Source organism: Cibotium barometz, chromosome 29 (assembly GCF_041138505.1).
Source record: "Cibotium barometz isolate CiBa-2024 chromosome 29, ASM4113850v1, whole genome shotgun sequence".
Classification (NCBI taxonomy): Eukaryota; Viridiplantae; Streptophyta; class Polypodiopsida; order Cyatheales; family Cibotiaceae; genus Cibotium; species Cibotium barometz.
In genome coordinates, this window is record NC_141074.1 from 36,639,306 (window position 1) to 36,661,051 (window position 21,746).

The 21,746-nt window shown below is 43.0% G+C and overlaps 1 protein-coding gene across 4 annotated transcripts in view; it reads left to right on the forward strand.

Moving 5' to 3' along the window:
• Window positions 1–17,032: 17,032 nt before the first annotated feature.
• Window positions 17,033–21,746, forward strand: part of LPXA (bacterial transferase hexapeptide repeat-containing protein) — a 50,562-nt gene continuing 45,848 nt past the window's right edge. For 2 of the 4 annotated variants that reach the window (XR_015269646.1, XM_086823212.1), the window contains exon 1: window positions 17,039–17,453. Coding sequence is in view for 3 of the 4 variants with exons in the window: in XM_086823212.1 (XP_086679338.1) it covers window positions 17,112–17,453 (342 nt within the window). In the remaining variant the exon portion in view is untranslated. Of the gene's footprint in view, window positions 17,454–21,746 lie in introns of all 4 variants that reach the window. The other 2 variants (XM_086823213.1, XM_086823211.1) reach the window with 2 other exon arrangements.

A 21,746-nucleotide genomic window follows, 5' to 3' on the forward strand; every position in this document is an offset into this window, starting at 1 on the left:
AACGAACTTTGATTGAGTGGCTTTCTTTGGGAACAAAGCTACAAGGCAACCGTAGCGTTTTTTGGGGCGAAATCGTGTTTCGGGTACATCGAACCTCCTTTTTTCAGTTCACAGGCATTCACGGGCACTGTGGGTAAGTTTCGATTCTCTGCAGAACTCCGTTTTTGGAACTGCAAGAAGGGCGTTTGGCTGTGCAAAAACTATGTGTACTGCAAAGAGGTCTTAAAGTTTCCATTGGGTATATGTATGCAAATTGAGGTCATTGGTTGTGATAGTTTAGGTGCAATATAGTACCGCTGCAGAGAATATAGCAGTTTGTGCTAGCCAAACAAGAGTGCTGTTTTGGTAAATTTGTGTTGTAGAAAAGATGTCAAATGATGGAAACTAGATTGTTACAGAGAAGCTTAACAAGAACAACTTCCATGCATGGAGGTTTAGATTGACAAATTTCCTGTTATAGAAAAAGGGTACCGGGACTACATTGAAGGTGAACATGAGGAGGCACTAGAGATACCGGAGATTAATCCAACTGCTGCAGATGTCAACGAATTCAAGAAGCAAGGAAAGTCATGTATTGGCTTTCTATTAGTATACAGGACACCATGATTGGGCATATACAGGATGCCAAGTTACCTAAGGAGGAATGGGACACCTTGCTCTGAAGCTGTATAAAACCAACACCAAGGCATGGAAGATTCAGTTGAAGAATGAGCTTCATACTATGGAGAAGAAAAATATGTCTGTAAATGCCTTGAAGATCAAGGGCATTGTGGAATCCCTTGCATCAATTGGTGTTTCTATTAATAATGATGATAAGGTGGAAGTGTGTCTACGTGGTCTCAAGCCACAATACAAGGCGTTCAAGACGTCTATTCAGAATCAGAAGAACGTTCCCAACTTCATAGATTTGGTGTCAATGCTAATCATTGAAGAGAAGAACTTGGGGGAAGATCAACAGTCTTCACAAAACAAAAACAGTTCAGAGCAACAGGCCTTCTACACAAGTGCATGTAGAGGACGAGGTAGAGGTCGTGGACATGGCCAAGGTGGTGGCCAAACAAGTAATCAAAATTATGGTCAGCAACAACAACAACAGTCCCATGATTCACAACAACAACACACAGGTGGAAGAGGTCAGTTTAGAGGTAGGGGGAGTCAAAGAGGTCGTGGTAATTGGCAAAGGCAACATAATGATACACGAGGGTGTTTTTATTGTGGTAAGCTTGGACATGTGCAGGCAGATTGCTATAAGAAGAAGAGTGAGATGCGAAATAGAAAAGTGCAACAAAACAACTATGCATTCTCTAGCAGAAATAATGAGGATAATGAGAGGTTGTTTGTTATGCAACATGTAGTTAATGCTGTGTCTGGAATTGTTGTAGCAGTATGTAAGGATGATGTATGGTATGTTGATTCAGGTGTATGGTATGTAGCAGCATGTAAGGATGATGTATGGTATGTTGATTCAGGTGTATGGTATGTAGCAGCATGTAAGGATGATGTATGGTATGTTGATTCAGGTGCTTCGAACCACATGACAAGTCATGGTGAGTGGTTCAAGGAAATGAAGACTCTTGAAAGACCAAGTTTTGTTGAAACAGGGGATGACACTGCTCATCCAATTGATTCAGGAGGATGGTATAGGATCAACGGTTCAGTGCAAGGGGTAGATTCAAGTATCCTAGAATTGAAGAGATAATGTGCTTTTGAGCTCTTCCATGGTAGACGTTTTCTTGGGCAAGCTTTAGAGGGTGTTATGTGTTTAAAATGTCAACCACAAGGCCCTCATTGGGTTTGGATCTCATGAACTCTATGCGCCAAATGAGAGACGGTGATTTGAGGAGGGCTTTGGTTTGTTTTGATCATGTTAGGTGTGTGCAAGGATGGATAACAATGGCTACACATGTATATGATCCAACAAACAGTTTGGTCTTGAAAAGTTCTTAATAAACTTGATCTTGCTTTCAGTAGTTTTCCAATTGTTGTATGATGCTATGCAATCTGCAAGATCTCATGAGACAATTGCAACTTATGAAATGAAAGAGGATGATACGAGAGAGAGAGAGAGAGAGAGAGAGAGAGAGAGAGAGAGAGAGAGAGAGAGAGAGACGAGGTGAAAGAGAGACAAGGAGGCAAAGGGAGGGAAGAAGAGATTATGCAAAGGGAGGGTGGGACAAGGAGAGAGAGACAGAAGAGGGTAGGAGAGGAGAGAGAGGGAGGATGGGAGAGTGAAAGGGAGGGAGAAAGAGAGAGAGAGAGAGAGAGAGAGAGAGAGAGAGAGAGAGAGAGAGAGAGGGTGGGAGAGTGAAAGGGAGGGAGGGAGAGGAGAGAGAGGAAGGGTTGGAGAGTGAAGGGGAGGGGGGGGGAGGGAAACGAACGAGAAAGAGAGAGAGGGGGGGGGAGGGAAGAGGGTGGGAGAAGGAGAGAGAAGGAGGGAGGGGAGTGAAAGGGAGGGAGGGAGAGGGTAATGAAGGAGAGAGGGGGGGGGAGAATAGAGATAGCTACCAAAGAGAGCAAAGGACAGAGAGAGTTAGCAAAGAGAAGGATAGAGAGAGAGAGAGAGAGCCAAGAGAAGGATAGAGAGAGAGAGGGGGATGGAGATGAAGGAGAGTGAGAGAGGGGGAGGAAAGAGAGTGGGAGAAGGAGAGAGAAGGAGGGTGGGAGAGTGAAAGGGAGGGAGGGAGAGGGAAATGAAGGAGAGAGAGAGAGGGGGGGGAGGATAGAGAGAGTGAATAAAGAGAAGCTTAGAAAGAGTGAGGGTGAGAGTGAAAGGGGGGGAAGGGAGAGGGAGATGAAGGAGAGTGAGAGAGGGGGAGGGAAGAGGGTGGGAGAAGGAGAGAGAGGGAGGGTGGGAGAGTGAAAGGGAGAGAGGGAGAAGAAGGGATGGTGGTAATAGATAGAGAGAGCAAGGAAGGAGCAAGGTTGGTGGTGTGGGCTGGGCTGACTGGCTGTGGTGGGCGGAGATGGTGGTGGGGCAATAGTTAGAGAGAGACTATTCAAGTAAAGAGAGAGAGGGCAACGAAGAAAAGCTCCCCCCAAATCTCCCTCCACCAATCTCCCTCAAAAATCACACTCAGGCCGTCTTAAAGGGATGACTCCGTTTACATGCCTACTCGGGTAAGAAACCTTCAGCTACACACTTGAAAGTTTTTGGGTAGGAATGTTTGTACATGTTCCGGATGCTTAGAGAACTAAATTGGATGCTAAAAGCCAAAAATACATCTTCTTAGGTTATATCATGGAGTCGAAGGGATATCGGCTCTATGACCCTTAGGCAAGGAATAGTGAGCCATGATGTGGTATTCTAAGAACAACCATGTCAGATGGAGGAGGAGCTTCCTTCTTCTTCAGCATGCAACAAGGAAATCACCAAAGCAACACAACCCCCACATGTAGCACGAGCTTCCTCGTATTTTGATGGAGTGCAGCCCGCCCCATTGCCTACGAACATGGATTTTGAAGATGAAGAACAAGAGCATGATGTGTTATAAAAAGGTAAGCCATTCCCTGATGTTGAGATATCGAGCTCATCTAGTGAGGCGGTGGACACTAATGACCCGCCTGGGGGATAGGCCCCACACTTACACCACTGGCATGGTTGGTGAGATCATGGGTGATATGCGGCCAGTGGGATGACAGGTTGTGTGAGCCATTCTAGAGACTGGCATAGTTATAGCACCAGCTCATTTTAGTTGGGTTCACACTATAGAGAACCCTAGTATGTATTTGGTTGAGTAGTTTTTCATATATGTGTACTCTTATCTTTGTATATGGTGTGTTAAGTGTTGTGTGAGGAAGAAGAAGATTTTCAGCCTCTCACCTTGTGTGTTCTCTTTTGGGGTTTTGTGAGTGTGTGTGTGCTTGCAATAGCTCAAGCTCTCTTCCCCTGCATCTTTTCATGGTATCAGAGCCTGGTTCATGCTAAGGGCTGAGCTGCAAGAGCAAGAGAAGCATAGGAAGCGGTGCGAGGGTAAGAGCTTCATCTACTCTTCCCTATTTGTGTTGGTGACTACACCCTTGTCGGGAGCTCTACGAGAGGCACCAGCAAACGATCTCTGATTGAGGAGCTTTCTTCGCGGGAGTAAAGCTATAGGGCAACTATAGTATCCTCCGTTTTTCAGAAAGCAGGCGATTTTGAGCACTGTGCATAAGTCATCGATTCTCTACAGAACTCTATTTTAAGAACTGCAGGAAGACAGATTGGTTGTGCAGACATTGTGTGTGCTGCAAGGAGGTCAAACAGTTGCCTTTGGGTGTATGTATGCACATTGAGGTCACTGGTTGTGACATTTGAGTGTAGTACAGTACCGGTACAAAAAATACAGCAGTTTGTGCATGACAAACCAGAGTGCTGTTTCTGGTAAATTTGTGTGTCTGGCAAGATGTCAAATGATGGCATAAACCAAATTGTTGCTAAGAAGCTTGATAAGAACAACTTCCATGCTTGGAGGTTCAGGTTGACAAATTTCCTGATGGGAAAGGGTTACTGGGACTACATAGAAGGTGAGCATGAAGAGGCACCGGAGATACCAGAGATCAAACCGACTGCTGCAGATGTGAAAGACTTCAAGGATTGGAACCAAGGAGCCAGAAAAGTTATGTATTGGCTCTCTATCAGTATACAGGACACCATGACTGGGCACATACAGGATGCCAAGTTCCCCAAGGAGGCGTGGGACACCTTGGTAAAACTCTATGAAATGAATACCAAGGCATGAAAGATACAATTTAAGAATGAACTTCATACTGTGGAGAAAAAGAGTATGTATGTAAATGAGATCAAGGGTATTGTGAAATCCCTTGCATCTATTGGCATTTCAGTAGATGATGATGATAAGGTGGAAGTCTATCTACGTGGTCTCGGGCCACAATACAAGGCATTCAAGACGTCTATTCAGACTCGAGAAAACATTCCCAATTTCACAGATTTGGTGTCTATGTTGATTATAGAACAGAAGAGCTTGGGTGAAGACCAACAGTCTTCACAAAACAAAAACAGTTCAGAGCAACATGCCTTCTACACAAGTTCAGGAAGAGGACGAGGTAGAGGAGGCCGTGGACATGGCCAAGGAGGTGGCCGAACAGGTAATCAAAATTATGGCCAGCAGCAGCAACAACAACAGTCCCATAATTCACAACAACAACAACACACAGGTGGAAGAGGCCAATTCAGAGACAGGGGGGAGTCAAAGAGGTCGTGGAAATTGGCAAAGGCAGTATAATGATACACATGGATGCTTTTATTGTGGGGTAAGTCTGGACTGTTGGAATTAGGGTTGCAGGAATGCACACACAACTTCAAGAAGATGAGGAAGCTTGAGCACAACACTGTAGTGTATTATGAGTGCCAAAAATAAAAGATTACAAGCCCTAGAAGATAATGGGCGTATATACAATGCACGGGGGAAAAAACCTCCTAGTGAGGGAAAAAGTGCCCCGGCGGTCCTAAGTGTGTTCACACACATCACTACTATAATATGGTAACAAATCCCCCCTGGAGTGATGCGGTGAACAAGAGCTAGCACTCATGTATAGGGAAGTGTCTAGCTATGTGGACGAATCCACAAAAGGGAGTAAGCCCAAAGCTTTGCGAAAAGCTTCGAACTTCTCACGAGGCAGAGCCTTTGTGAAAAGGTCTGCAAGGTTATCCTGTGTTGGCACATAAGCCAAACTGATCTCTCCTGCAGAGAGTCTCTCCCTGACATAATGGTAGTGCACCTCAATGTGCTTCGTACGAGCATGGAACACTGGGTTCCGCGCAACTGCCAATGCGCTCTGACTGTCAGTGAAGATGGTGGTGGCAGATGGCTGCCCAACACCCAAATCAGCCATAAGGCGTCTGAGCCACACACACTCAACCGTAGCTGTGAAAGCTGCCCTGTACTCAGCTTCACAACTAGAAGTGGCCACAGTAGGCTGCTTCTTGCTCAACCATGATATGCATGAGCTTCCAAGCATGAAGCAAAAACCACTCGTGGACACGCGTGTGTCATAACAACCAGCCCAGTCAGAATCTGAAAAAACATGTAAATCTGGCGGCAATGATCCCCCCTTGGGATAAAACAACCCAAGATGCCGAGTACCACTCAAATAGCGAAAGATACGCTTCACTGCCTGCCAATGCTTAATGCCTGGGCTATGCATAAATCTGCTCACCTGTGAGACTGCAAACTGAATGTCTGGCCTCGTAATGCATACATAAATGAGGCAACCAACAGCTGTCTGATAGAGTGTGACATCAAAGTGATCTCCAGCATCATGAAGACTCAACTTCAAACCTGTCTCCATTGGAGTAGCAATAGGCTTGCAGTCTTCAAGGCCAAATCTCCGCAACAATGTTTCAATATACTTTGTCTGACACAAAGCAATACCTCCATCACACTGCTTAAATTGTATCCCCAAATAATGATGCAAATGCCCCAAATCTGACATCTCAAAAGAGGCATTCAAATCAGCCTTAAAATCAGCAATATGACTCTCATTTGGTCCTGTGAGCAGCATGTCATCGACATAGAGAGCAATGATTAGATGTACACCATCCACACGTTTAACATACAAAGTGCTTTCTGTTGGACTATTCTGAAACCCATGTGCAGTCAAATATGCATGTATTTTTTCATACCAAGCTCGTGGAGCTTGCTTTAAACCATATAAAGCCTTTTTTAACCTGCACACTTTGTTTTCCTGCCCTCTTTGAACAAAACCACGAGGCTGCGATACATACACCTCCTCATGCAAATCTCCATTTAAGAACGCAGTCTTTATGTCCAGCTGATGTACATTCCAACCATTATGAGCTGCTAATGCACAGATGCTACGAACAGTGGTCATACGACATGTGGGAGCAAAAGTCTCATCAAAATCAATGCCCTTCTCTTGAGCATAACCTTTTGCAACAAGCCTAGCCTTATGGCGATCCACTGTGCCATCAGGCTTACGCTTCAATTTGTATACCCACTTAGTGCCAATGGCCTTCTTGCCAGGGGGCAAGTCGCATAAAGACCATGTACCATTCTTCATAATAGCATCGTATTCTGCTTGCATAGCAGCCATCCAATTTTCTGAACTTTGTGCCTCATCAAATGAAACAGGCTCACTTTCATCGCACATACTAGAAACAGCCAATGCATAACAATCTGACGCATAAGAGGCACCATGAGAGCCAGAACGAGTGCGACTAGACAAAGGGGCATCCAACTTGCTGTCACGCAAAGTCTGCACCAGCCATCTAGGCATATTCCTAGAGCCCTCAATCTCTTGTCTCTCATCCTCAAGTGCATCATGCACATCTGCATCAGATATAGGCTGATCTGTGCCATCATTTAAAACCTGCATAGGCTGAAAAACTGCCTCATGAGGTATTGCACTTGACTGTGCACCACTGAAAAGAGGCAACAATGTATCATAGACATCACGTGAGCTGATATCTGTCTCCTTAGTACATGAAACCAAGGGCTGAACTGCATCTTCCACAAATACAACATCACGGCTAACCAAAATGCGCTTTGTCTGTGGATGATACAAACGATAGCCTTTGCTCTCAGCACTATATCCAACAAAAATACATTTGACAGCTTTGTCATCCAATTTTCTGCGATGTTGCATAGGCACTAATGCATATGCCAGGCAACCAAAAACACGTAAATGGCCAACAGATGGCTTGCGGCTATGCCAAGCCTCATATGGAGTGACAACCTGTAATGCTTTGGTGGGACACCTGTTTAGTACATAAGTGGCACACATGACAGCCTCAAGCCAAAAACCATGTGGTAGACTTTGACTCTTAACCATACATCTTGCCATTTCCATGAGAGACCTGTTTTTTCTCTCAGCCACACCATTTTGCTGTGGTGTATACGGCACTGTACATTGGTGTTTTATCCCACGCTCAGCCAGAAATGCATTAAATTCTGAAGACATATACTCCCCCCCTCGATCTGAACGGAGGGTGCCCATCTTACTTTCTGACACATTTTCAGCCATAACCAAAAACTGTTTGAAGCACAAAAACACTTCGGACTTTGCCTTCAAAGGATATACCCATGCATGCCTGGTAAAATCATCAATGAAAGTCACGAAGTAAAGGTAGTTTCCAAATGATGGAGTTTGCATGGGACCACAAACATCACTGTGAACAAGCTGCAATCTGCGTTCAGCTCTCACTGATCCATCTTTGGGAAAGGAAGCACGCTGCATTTTACCCAATATGCAGCCCTCACAAACATGCTTGACAGGTGCCTCAAGCTTAGGCAAAGAAGACACCATTTCAGATTTCTGCAGGTGCAGCAAACTTGCAAAATTCAGATGACCAAAACGTGCATGCCACAGTTTTGCATCTGAAATAGCCTGCGTATCCATAATAGCACATGCTGAATCCTGTACACATTTGCCATCCATATTGAGCTTATACAGCCCTCGACATAGTGAACCAGATGCTACAATGATGTCACCACAAGAGAGATCATGAACAGTACATCTGTCATCCACAAATTTTACAACCAAACCTGTTTTGGCAAATGCGGAGACTGACAGCAGATTCTTTTTGATCCCTGGCACATACAATGCATCAAAAAGTGTAAAGGTGTTGCCATTTGCAACATTCAGCACAATCTTTCCAACTCCTTCAACGGGATAAGAGGAGTTATTGGCACAAGTGACAGTATTCCCTGTGGGAGCAGACTCAAGGAAAGTGAATAAACTGCGCTGCGAGGTGATATGCTTAGTGGCACCACTGTCAAAGTACCATACATCTGAATCTACTGCAGACATACATGTGTCATGCAAAGATGGGTCATAACTGCACTGCGCATTGAATGCCCATTCTGTATCTAGCACCACATTAGCAGATTCATTGTTAAAAGGAGAGGCATCTGCAACAGCCATACCAGCCTCTTTCTTCTTAGCCTCTTTCGCAGCCAGCTTAGGACACGCTTTGATGACATGATCATTTCCCTTACAGTACTTGCAAAATGTCTTCTGTTTGTCACCCTTCTTCTCATCTTTGTCTTCCTTCTTTGGTTGCGCAGCATTTGCAGATTTCTGCTTACTAGAAGAAAAGCCAGCTTTACCTTTCCCGCTTCTCTGACTAGCAACGAAAGCTTGATCTGCGACACGCATAATATTCCTGTTTTGCCTTGACTGGTCTTCTTGCAGCAAAACAGAAACTAACTCCTCAAATGATAAGGCATTGGGATTGCCTTTCATCATCAAGCGAAGAGTGGAAGCAAAACCCTGATAAGAATCTGGTAGACCATTCAAAACAGTCTGCACAAGTGAACTGTCTGACAGGATTTCATCTGCAGAAATGAGCTGCTCTTTGAAATCCTTGATCTTTGTCAAAAAGCTATCCATAGAATCACCTTCGTTCATATGCTCACTCTCCAACTGTTTTCAGAGGTAAGCAACACGAGCCTCATTTCTTGCCTGATACAATGTGGCAAGTACATCCCAAGCATCCTTAGAAGTCCTGCAGGAGCGAATATGTGGGATAATGGTACGTTTGACAGACAGCGCAATCAAGGCATGAGCCTGCGCATCTCTATCATCCCAACGAATCTGCTCTGCTGAAAGTGGTGGTTCTCGAACAGCTGCTACAGCACTTGTGCCTGCACCATCATCAACAGTACCTGTTTCTGATGTGTTTGCAGCATTCCCAGCCACAATAGGACGTGCATCAATACCCTGCACAATGTTCCATAACCCCTTTGCTACCAATACATGTCGCATCATATATGCCCACAATGGATAGTTGGTGCCATCCAACTTATCCTCAGCAGCCAACATGCGGAATACATCATTGTTGTCAGCCATGGCCAATGACTGTACTACTAGATGTAAATGCTGTCTGTAAGAGGTAAACCTGTATAAAATCGACCTGTGCTATGTAGCACAGCCCAAAACAGACGAATGGGCACCTGTCCTGCAGATTTTAATCTTGACAGAAAATCTGCACAGTAGGACGATTTTGCCTGCGCAGTACTTGGAATGCAAAAACGGAGGGCGAAATGACTTCAGATCAAAATTCTGAAACGACCGAGCCCTATGGGATCTCCCACGGCATATACTAACCTGCAGACGCTCGTGAAACCTCGTCGCAATCGGAGGAGATGAAGCGGCAGGTGCCGGTGATGCTGCCCGGGAGGAGGAAGCCTGCTCTGATACCAATTGTTGGAATTAGGGTTGCAGGAATGCACACACAACTTCAAGAAGATGAGGAAGCTTGAGCACAACACTGTAGTGTATTATGAGTGCCAAAAATAAAAGATTACAAGCCCTAGAAGATAATGGGCGTATATACAATGCACGGGGGAAAAAACCTCCTAGTGAGGGAAAAAGTGCCCCGGCGGTCCTAAGTGTGTTCACACACATCACTACTATAATATGGTAACATGGACATGTGCAAGCAGATTGTTATAAGAAGCAGGCTGACATGCAAAATGGGAAATTGCAGCAAAACAACTATCCATCCTCGAACAAAAACAATGAGGATAATGAAAGGTTGTTTGTTATGCAGCATGTTGTTAATGCCATGTCTGAAAATGTTAAAGCAGCACATAAAGATGATGTATGGTACGTTGATTCAGGTGCTTCGAAGAACCACATGACAAGTCATGGTGGGGAGTGGTTCAAGGAGATGAAAAACCTTGAAAGACCAGGTTTTGTGGAAACAGGGGATGACACTGCTCATCCAATTGCCCATGTTGGAGATGTGCCATTGTCTATGCAGGATGGCAAAGTAAAGTACCTTGCAGATGTACTTCATGTTCTGAACATAACAAAGAATCTGGTTTCAGTTGGCCAGATGATTGAGCAGGGTTTGCAGGTTCGGTTTAACCCTGATGGTTGTTATGTTGAAGACTTTAAAGACAAGTACAGGTTGGTTGCAAAAAGGCAACAGAGTGGGCAGAATGTTTACATTGAATGTAAACATGCCTGAAGTGAGTACTGCGATGTTTGCAAATGGTTCAGGAATTGTTGCAGACACAGACATTTGGCATAAAAGAATTGGACATGTGAATGTGCAGAGAATGAAGTTTATGCAGACTAAAGGAATTGTGAAAGGGCTGCCAAAGTTTAAAGTTGAAGGTATGCAGAAAATATGTGAAGCACGCCAATTTGGAAAGTAAACAAAGCATGTATTTCCACGTGACAGAATTGTGAGCAGAAATGCACTAGATGTTGTGCATTCAGATGTATAGGGTCCTACGAAGACCATGTCTATGGGAGGCTGCAGGTATTATGTGACATTTATTGATGATGACCACACAAGGAAAGTGTGGGTATACCTCATGAAGGAGAAGGGTGAGGTGTTCACTCATTTTCAAAATTTCAGAGTTATGGTTGAAAAGCAAACAGGGAAACATGTAAAGTGCCTAAGGTCAGATGGAGGGGGAGAGTACTTCTCCAATGAGACATATGGCATTGATTATGAGGAAACTTTCAAGCTAGTTGCCAAGATGGCAACAGTGAGAGTTGTGATAGCAGTGGCTACGTCAAAGCAATGGTCTTTACATCAAATGGATGTAAAGAATGCATTCTTGCATGGGGATTTGCAGGAAGAGGTGTATATGTTGCAGCCACCTGGTTATGAGGATGTGAGCCACCCCGAGCATGTTTGCAGGTTGAAGAAAGGCTTGTATGGCCTAAAACAAGCACCAAGAGCATGGTCTGACAAGATTTATGAATATCTTGTCACTATTGGCTTTCATGTAGCCAATGCAGATTTCTCGCTGTATGTGAGACACAATAATAGAGGGGTTGTGCTTGTTGTCATCTATGTAGATGACCTGATCATTACGAGGGACCATGATGCAGAGATCTTTGATGTAAAGATCTTGCTTAGACAGAAGTTTGAGATGAAGGATCTGGGGGAGCTCAGATATTTCTTGGGCATTGAGATGATTAGGTCACCACATGGTATTGGATAACTGCAAATACAATATGGCTTGGACATGTTGTCCAAGTATGGTATGACAGGCTGTAAGCCTATCTCAGTGCCATTGGATTGGAATGGCAAGTTGAGTGCAGATTCAGGAGAGATTTTGGAGGATCCTACTATGTATAGGCGCATAGTAGAAAGCTTGATCTACATGACGATCACCAGGCCAGATTTGAGCTATGCTGTTGGGTTGGTGAGTCGGTTTATGCAGGTTCCTCGAGAGCCACATTTGGATGCATTAAGACGCATACTGAGGTATGTGAGATATACTTTGCATTGTGGACAGAGATATGTGTACATGGGTACATAGATGCTGATTGGGCTGGTAGTATCTCAGATAGAAGATCTACTAGTGGCTTCATGTTTTCTTTGGGGAGTACTGCTATGACTTGGAGCAGCAAGAAGCAGCCTACGGTTGCTCTATCCAGTACTATAGAGGCCGAGTACAGAGGTGCTGCTATGGCCTCACATGCTGCTATGGCAGCAGAGGTAGCTTGGTTGAGAAAGCTACTTGCAGATTTGGGTCTATCAGTGGATTAACAAGTTGTCATTTTCTGTGACAACATTAGCAGTAACAGCTGGCCAGGAACCAAATTTTTCATGCTCGCACGAAGCATATAGAGGTCCACTACCATTTTGTCAGAGAGAAGGTTTTGGCAGGAGACGTTGACCTTGTTTATGTCAGCACCACACAGGATCAGGTCGCTGATATCTTCACCAAAGCATTGGGTACATAGAAGCTTCGTAGATTTAGGGCTTCGCTTGGTGTACATGAGATGGAGTTGAGCTCAAGGGGGAGTGTTGAGATATCAAGCTCATCTAGTGAGGCGATGGACACTGATGACCCGCCTGGGGGATAGGCCCCACACTTACACCACTGGCATGGTTGGTGAGATCATGGGTGATATGCGGCCAGTGGGATGATAGGCTGTGTGACAGCCATTCTAGAGACTGGAATAGTTATAGTGCCAGCTCATTTTTGTTGGGTTCACACTATAGAGAACCCTAGTATGTATTTGGTTGAGTAGTTTTTCATATGTGTGTACTCTTATCTTTGTATATGGTATGTTGAGTGTTGTGTGAAGAAGAAGAAGATTTTCAGCCTCTCACCTTGTGTGTTCTCTTTTAGGGTTTTGTGAGTGTGTGTGTGTGCTTGTTGCAAGAGCTCAAGCTCTCTTCTCCCCTGCATCTTTTCACCTGAGTGGTACACATAACCTTTGGATGAAGCAAAACCTTTGACCATTGAGAATGTGCCTTAAGATGTTCGTATATCTAGGAGGTTAAAGGAGCAAAATAGGTTGTAGAAGAATCTTGTGACATTTGCTCTTATGATAAAGGTACGCAAGATTCAGGAGCCTCCCACCTTTGTTGAAGAACAAGGGGATCTAAAGTGGACGACGACCATGTAAGTAGAATATCACTCCATCTAGAAAAACCACACTTGGGACCTTGTAGATCATCATCCTCCAAGATGTAAGGTAATTGGCAATAAGTGGGTTTACAAAGAAAAATACAGATCTAATGGTTCTTTAGAAATGTACAAGGCATGGCTGGTCGCTAAAGGTTTTATGCAAGTAGAAGGTTTCAAGAAAGTTTTGCTCCTATAGCCAAGTTAACCACACAATCCACACTGTTCTTAGATTGATAGCACAAGGGGGATGGCCTATTCTCTAAATGGATGTAAAATCTACTTTCCTCATAAACGGAAACCTCAAGGAGGAGGGATACGTGGGACATGCACTTGGGTTTGTGTGGTTTCTAATTTTAAAAACAAAGTTTGTATGTTACAGAAGGCATTCTACAGGATAAAACAAGCCCCATGAGCATGGTAATAGAGGATTGATGCTTATTTTATGAGTATTGGTCTCTTACGCAGCCCTTCAGATGCAAATTTGTATATCTTTTGTGAACATGGGAAGTATATGGTCATTGTTCTCTACGTAGATGACCTCATCTTGATAGGGGATCACCTAAAAAAGATCTCACAAACACGATAGGTGCTTAGTGCAGACTTTGAGATGATAGATCTTGGGCTCTTGCATTATTGTTTGGGGATTGAGGTCTGGCAGAAGCCAAATAACATTTTTATCTCTCAGTAGTTGGCATGCCTAAATGCAAGGCAATTGGTATGCGAATGGAGGTTGATTTGAAGTTGTACAATTGAAGACACCTTAGAACTTGTTGGTAGTCTTATCTTCTTGTATATTACTACAATAAACATCAGTTTTGCTATTGGTGTTTTGAGCAGGTTCTCTAATAAGCCCTGAGACAATCATTGGAAAGTTATGTGAGTGGATGTTGGCAGTACATTCAAGGTACCCACCAGGAGTACGACATAACCTATGCTATGGGCAAGACCTTTAGTGGCTTTTGTGATTCAGATTGGGCGGGTGACTTAGACACTTAGACACTAGGCGCTTAGTATAACTAGGTATTATTTCTCTCTCTTGGTTCGAAATGCATTTCTTGGATCAACAAACAAGGATCAACAAGAAATAGCCCACTGTTTGCACTCTCGTTAACAAAGGTTGAGTACAAAGTTATGTGCTTTGTATCATGTGAGGCATTATGGTTGAGGATGATTCTACAAGATATGGGAGTGGTGCAGAAGAATCCTACAATGCTGTAATGTGACAACTAGAGTTGCATGGCCATTGCTCAAAATACTATGTTTTTTGCTCGCACAAAACACATTGAGATTCATTATCACTTTGTGTGCATGCTCATCATGTTTAAGGAGGTCAAGATGGTGTATTACCTGACGTGATAGAGAACTAAGTAAGCATCTTCACAAAGGCTCTTAGCACTAGATGGAGCGATATGTTTATTGACTCAGTATCGAACCATAGAGGTAGTTCACATTCGAGTGGAGATTGAGGGAGGGTGTTTAATAGCAATGATTCACCCTGTTGTACTATCTAGGCACTAGGCTAAGTTATGTTTGTATGGCTCCCATTTAAAGGAGTAGCCATGGTTGAGCATCCTGGGTGCTCGACATCCCCGTATTCACATGGGAAGGTGGCCTATGAGGCCATATGGTTTAAATACGATATTCCCTTTATACTTGTTGATCTATTTTGAGGATGCTCATGAATAGGGATGCCTACCTATAAGGTTTGTAGTTCTTTTACTAAGAGTGCCATGTACACATCCATGTTTTTAACTTTATACTTTCTAGGTAATAGTAAACCAAGCAAGAGATGTCTATTTTTAATAAGATCAACCATGGAGGGATATTATAATTTACCAATACCACTAGCCATGTGCTCCATGTTGTGGAACAAAAACCAAATGGGTTAATACCATTCATTGCTAAACCGAGATGTATTTATCGAGACTCTTATTCAAGCCATGTCTTCTTAATGTGTCTCCACACAACGCAACCAACAGGAATGCCTAAGATGCCATCCGTGGATTGGGTTTTATCATGCCAAGTCATTAGCTCTACTATGGCCTTGCACTTAAACATGTGTTGGATTCTTGGGATGATTGGAACATACCTTAGAATTTTACAAGGAATGGTTTCACCTTGTAAATCTTGTCTATATCATTGAGCACCACATTTTGGATATGTGGAGAGTTTAGTAAGATGCCCATGGGAGAGGACATAATCATTTGGGCATGCATGTGCATAATTAGAGTCCATACCAATGGAACTTAGAATCTTCTTTGCATTATCTTGTGACACGAGCATAGAGTTTCTCTTTATCGGTAATATTGTACATGTTAATAACCTTGCAAATTATGATTAATGATGTGATGCTAGCTAGTTTATTTTTGAAGAGGACGAGATAAAGAAGGTAAGTTGTTTAAAGCTTTGCATGGGGATTATTGAATGAATTGATATGCTAATAATTGTTAGTGCTTCCTTCCCCTTCTCATTTTGAACTTCCCATTGATGGACTCTTGTCTCTCCACTTCTTAAGAATTTAATGACCTTTTCTTAGTCCAACGACAATTCCCCTTAAATTCCCTTTCATTAAGTGAAGCCGAATTCGTGTTTGCCATGCATGAAAATAAGTTTCCTTGAATTTCTTAATGGAAGGTGCATCCATTCATAGTTAAACCTTCAATGTTCATGATGATGAAGGTACCAAAATTGAGCAGCAATAGTTATAGGAAACCTCGAGAGTTGGCTAAAGTGCGTGAATGACCCCTTAATGGCATATATATCGCATTCAATTTCAAAATTCTGGCTCCTCCTCCTACCACGTGTTAGCTTCTTAACCACTTGGAACCTTCAGTTTTAATAGATGGAATAGATGCCCGAACATGACGTTCAAACAACCAGAATAATTATCGCTTTGCCTGGCTGCCCGATTGCGCACGTGACTTTTTTTCGACAAAGCTTACTATTTTTTTTTAGATTTTTTAAATTTAAATTTATTTTTGCTTCTATGCATTGTGCAAGCCTTTTTCGACCCTCCTACGCTACCCAAGTAAAGCCTTAGGACTAAGTGCCATGTGGTCTTAAAGACCCTTGTCAGGTGACATCAATGGATGACATTGATCAAAAATCGCGACGCCTTTATTCGATCATCGGATAAAGTAAACTAGGACGAGTAAAGTAGGTCGTGTAAACTAGGTTACTAAGCGATCATAGTTTACTTCCTAGTTTACTAAACGGATATAGTTTACTTTCTAGTTTACTTAGCAAATCATAGTTTACTTCGTAGTTTATATCATGGGATGAGAGTGAATTTGGGTTTGGGACTTAAATTTTTTTGGAGCAAGATGTTATGTGCAAAAGAGAATTTGAACTTGAGAACTTGGGTCACCATTGGAAACATCTGACCACTACACTATACCTTCAAGCAACAAAGCCACATGGTTTCAAACCATTATATTTTATGTTATTCACCCTTAGTTTACTCGACCTAGTTTACTTTATCCAACGATCCAAAAAAATCATCGCGATTTTGATAATTGCCATTCATTGATATCACTTTTTTTTTTGAGTAATGCGAGATTTTTATTTGTACCGAACAGTGTCCTTACGGATGAAAGCTGGAAGTAAGACTCTATCAGGAGACCTTACCCCAAACACACACACACGCTTCACCAATTACTCTACCGCACTCTTGGTAATTCATTGATGTCACTTGACAAAAGTTTTAAGACTAGGTGACACTTAGTTTGAGGCAAGTAAAGATAGTTGTGAAAGCAGGGACGAATGCTTGCTTTGAGAGGGCAGAACATAGTGAGTCTCTCCCAGGTGCGCCTCAGCACCAACGAAATGCGTGCTCTCTTCTCAAAGCCTTTGAGGAAATATAGAAATGCCGACGTTTTAAGGAAGAGGATTACAGAGCGTTTCAGGGTTTCTGCAGAAGAGCGTTCTAGGGTTTCTGCAAAAGAGCATCGGAAGGGGAGCTCTGGATTTGTGCGCTCAGGGTTTCTTTGTGGAGGAGCTCCTGTTGCTGATGGAAGGCTACATTCTTTCATGCGTAGCTCTGCTGCACCCACGGCCGGTGAAAGATTTGATCCAAAGCCCTTTTCTTCTATGTACTGTAGCTTGGTATGCGGCCTTAGTCATTTTGGGTTGCTTTTGTTTTGTTCTGTATATTAACCCATCGTTCTCTCACAATCCAATGCCATTAGGGCAGTTTGTTCCGGCCCCAGTGTGGGCATGTGTGTATGCGTTAATGATGATGGTGGGACAAACAACCCTTTGCAATCTTCTTGCTTTAGTGAATGGGTCACAGCAACTCTATCTTCTCATTTTGACTGGCTTCATGCGAAATTCCCACCACACTAGGAGCCGAAGATGGCCTCCTCCCCCCCCCTTTCCTCCTCCTTCCCTTCAGGTTATACTATACCAAAAGGATGTTGCTTCCAAGTACAAGATCACAGGTGCTTGGGGATTCATCATGGGCTTGCACCTGATTACTCAAAGTACAACAAAAGTGAATCCAAAACAAACAAGAAAATTTCTGTGACCACAAGTCACCAATCCAAAAGACACTTCAGATAACCAAGCCGGACAATAGGTGGCAATGCCATGTGGCGGTGGTGGCATGGCATTGATGATGTGGCAATTGAGTACATGTAGTCGACAACAATACTACTAGCCGACTAGGAGCATTGGTGCATATACATACGTGGGTAGTCAAATCGGCATATTCATCTGGTTTCCTCAGTGTTGGGTTTCTCTGTAGGCAAAGTGCTAGCCTACAGTGTACTATAGGTCACATGGTTGTGATTTGACGTCTTTGTCGGATTGTGTTCATCTCGAGCATTTATCTCATTTATTGCACCATTTATGCACCATATTTATCTGATGTATTTTACTCAGTTGTGGGTATTTCTTCCACATTTTTAGGTAGTTTTCCTAGTCTTTGGTATTTTTCACCAGTTGTGGATTTCTTCTACTGCTGCCGACTTGGCTATTTATGCTGTATATAAGAATAGGATTTTTACCATTTAATTCATCCATCATTTTGGTAAAGTGTTGGATCATTGTTGGTTGCTCCAAGTCTCTTCTTTGCATCTGCCGTCAACCATTCTCTCATGGTATTAGAGCGCCGAGGTTCTTAGGCCCTTGCTTCTACATGCTACACGAAGACTGTTAGCCAACGTTTTTTTTTCAGCCCTTCCTCCCTGCAGAGGAGTCAAAACACAAAATTTTTTTTGGTTTCCCTAATTTTTGTAGTTTGTCCCTACCCCAGACTAGTGGTAGTACTGTGTACTTGCTCCATTAGCCTCTCCCTCCCTCCCTTCATCACGTGTTGGGTAGGCTCCCGTCTTCACCTTTGTGCATTATCTCCGGAAGAAGTAAAGTTCTACATCTTTCTTTCACCTCACCTAGTATCTAGGGAGGAGTGGGCCCCCGGGTATCTACTTGCAGTCTTTCTGCTGTGGATTCAAGAGGAGGATTTCATGGCTTCTATACTGGCTGTCTCCTCTTCATGTATTGCCCAACTTCCCAAGGAATCCATCCTAGATGGGACCAACTACCTTGATTGGTCTTTGGAGATGAAGACTTTACTCTGGTATCATTTGCTATGGGGTATTGTTCTGGGGCCGACGCCCCGCGAATTGTGACTTCTCCTCAGGCTGAGATTGATGCTTGGCTTGATAAGGATGCTCGGGCACATGCGTTCATCATCTTCAACATTAAACCATTTGTTGCTCGTCAATTTGATGACAATGTTGATGAGACTTCAAAAGAATTGTGGGATGCCATTCAAAGGAGGTATCATAGCGAGAACTCTACTTAGAAGATTGCCTTGGAGAATCAGCTTGCCAACTTGAAGATTTTCGATACTGCCAACATCATGGATTCTGTCACGGAGTTTGTTACCATCCAGGAGCAGTTGGTTTCTTTGGGGAGCAAGACTATTGATGAAGACTTTGTTTATTGGCTCCTCGCCAAGTTGCTTGAAACTTTCCCATCTTTTCGTGATACTTTCTGTGAGGACTTCCTAGTCTATTAAGACATGATTAAAATTGAATACAAGAACTAAAGATAATTAGAGAGTGGAAAGCTGAGTTGTTTGCATTGAGACAGAGGCTTTTCTTAAATAGAGGCCGAAAGGGTACAAGTGAAGAGACATCCCTGGGAAGGGGTGTGGCTCTTGAATTAATGGTTATGTCCTTTGGACTTAGGGGTGTGTCTTTTAATGAATAGACATGTCCTTTGATAGTGACCTATGTGTAAGGGTGTGACCCTTCACAGGTGTCCTTTCAGTTAATAAGAGATTAAGGAGTAATTAAGGAGATTAAGAGAGTTAGTCACAATCGTGACATTCCCTCCCACTTAAAATAAGACTCCGGCTAAGAAGATATGGTTGTCTTTGAAAGAATTCCGGAAGAAGTTCTGGATATTCCTGTAAGTCTTTATCACTTTGCCAAGTAGAGTCGGAATCATCAAGATCTCTCCATTTAACCAAAAATTTTGTAGTGAGCTTATGTCATGTTTCTTTCTGTCTAACATCAAGAATTGTCTCTGGAATTAAGAGTATGTGTTCATCTTCGATTTCTGGAACATAATCCAAAATATCTAAAACTGAAAAATCACCGTCCACAAACTTCTTGAGCCAAGAAATATGGAAAGTTGGATGAATTCTACCCCAAGAAGGTGGTAACTCCAACTTATAACTGAGAGATGAGTTCTTCTTAATAATATGAAAGGGTCCATAATATCTTGGACGAAGCTTTGGGAAGACTGATTTCACTGTCTTGTATCGATGAGGGGCAATATATAATAATACCAAGTCTCCTTCTTGAAATTCAATGTGACGACGACGCTTATTAGCTGTGCGCTGATATTGCTCGTGGACGCTGACCATCTTATCCTTAATCTGTAATAAAATATCTTGCATTTCCTGAATGAGTTGTTCTGGAGTATGGCCATAAGCTGCTTGAAAAGGTGTCATTCCAATAGCTGAATGATAAGAATTATTATAAGCAAATTCCACCAAAGGTAAATATTCTTCCCATGAAGCTAATCGAGACTGAACATAATGACGCAGCATTTCTTCCAGAATCTGATTAACTTGTTCCGTTTGTCCATCTGTCTGTGGATGATAAGCAGAGCTAAAGAGTAAATTTGTACCAAGAGACTTGAATATCGAAGTCCAAAAATGTCTTGTAAACTTTGGATCTCGATCAGAAACTATAGATTTTGGCAATCCATGAAGTTTGAAGATATACTGTATGAACAGTACTGCAATATCTGAAGCCTGGGTTGCTTTCTTGCACGGAACGAAATGTGCCATTTTAGAAAATCTGTCAACCACCACAAGAATCTGTGTATTGCCTTTAGAAGAACGTGGCAATGAAGTGATAAAATCCAAACTAATACTTTCCCAGCATTCATTGGGAACTGGAAGTGGTTGAAGAAGACGAGCTGGAACTTGTGTGCTAGCTTTCATACGTTGGCACAAGAGACATGCTGTCAAAAGACGATATGTCTTGGTGTGCAGCATAAGTGACCTTGTGATGTTCTTTCACCAATACTCTTCGAACATGAGTATCATGAGGTACACAAGTACGGTCCTGATAATATAATAAACCATCCACTATTGTATATGCTCCATAAATCTTCAAGTCGGAAGGAGTTACATTATGAGAATTGAGAACTCGAAATGCATTTTCAAAATCACGATCTTTTGAATGTCTTGAAACTTTGAGATATATCCTTTTCAACTGTAGAAATAGCCAAGACCGAAGCTGGCGGCATACGACTGAGGGCATCCGCAACCACATTGGTAAGACTAGGAACATACTCAATTGTCATATGAAAATTGGCTAAGAATTCGACCCAACGCGCTTGCCTAGCATTCATAACTCGGTGCGTGAAGATATATTTCAAAGAATGATGATCTGTTTGTTAGAAGTCATCTCCTGTCTTTATGTTGACACCAGGGCCTTTGTTGTGGGTGTGCCCGCCCTTGTAGGTGTTTTCTCATTTTTCCTCACTTCCCGTATTTTTTTTTCATTTTTTCCTATTTTTCTGTGGCTTGGGTGGCAGCCTTGTGGTGGAAGGAGGACCTCTGAAGCTGGCCGACTGCATTTGGACATGTTGGTGCTGGCTGATTGTGTTGCTTCAGGTCCACGACCTCCCACATGAGCTGGCCGACACCCTGCTACTGGCCGACTGGTGATCATGGCTGGTCATGGAGGTTCAGGCCCTGTCGGCTACCCTACAGCAAGCCGACTGCTGTTTGGGGGCCATATAAAATGGCCCCACAGCCCCTTGCCATTGTTGTATCATTACAAGATCTTCTTTGTGTATATGGAGCAGAGTTACACGCCTCTATCTCTCTCTCTCTTGTGCTGTTGTTTTCTGCATTGCGTTTGCTCGTGT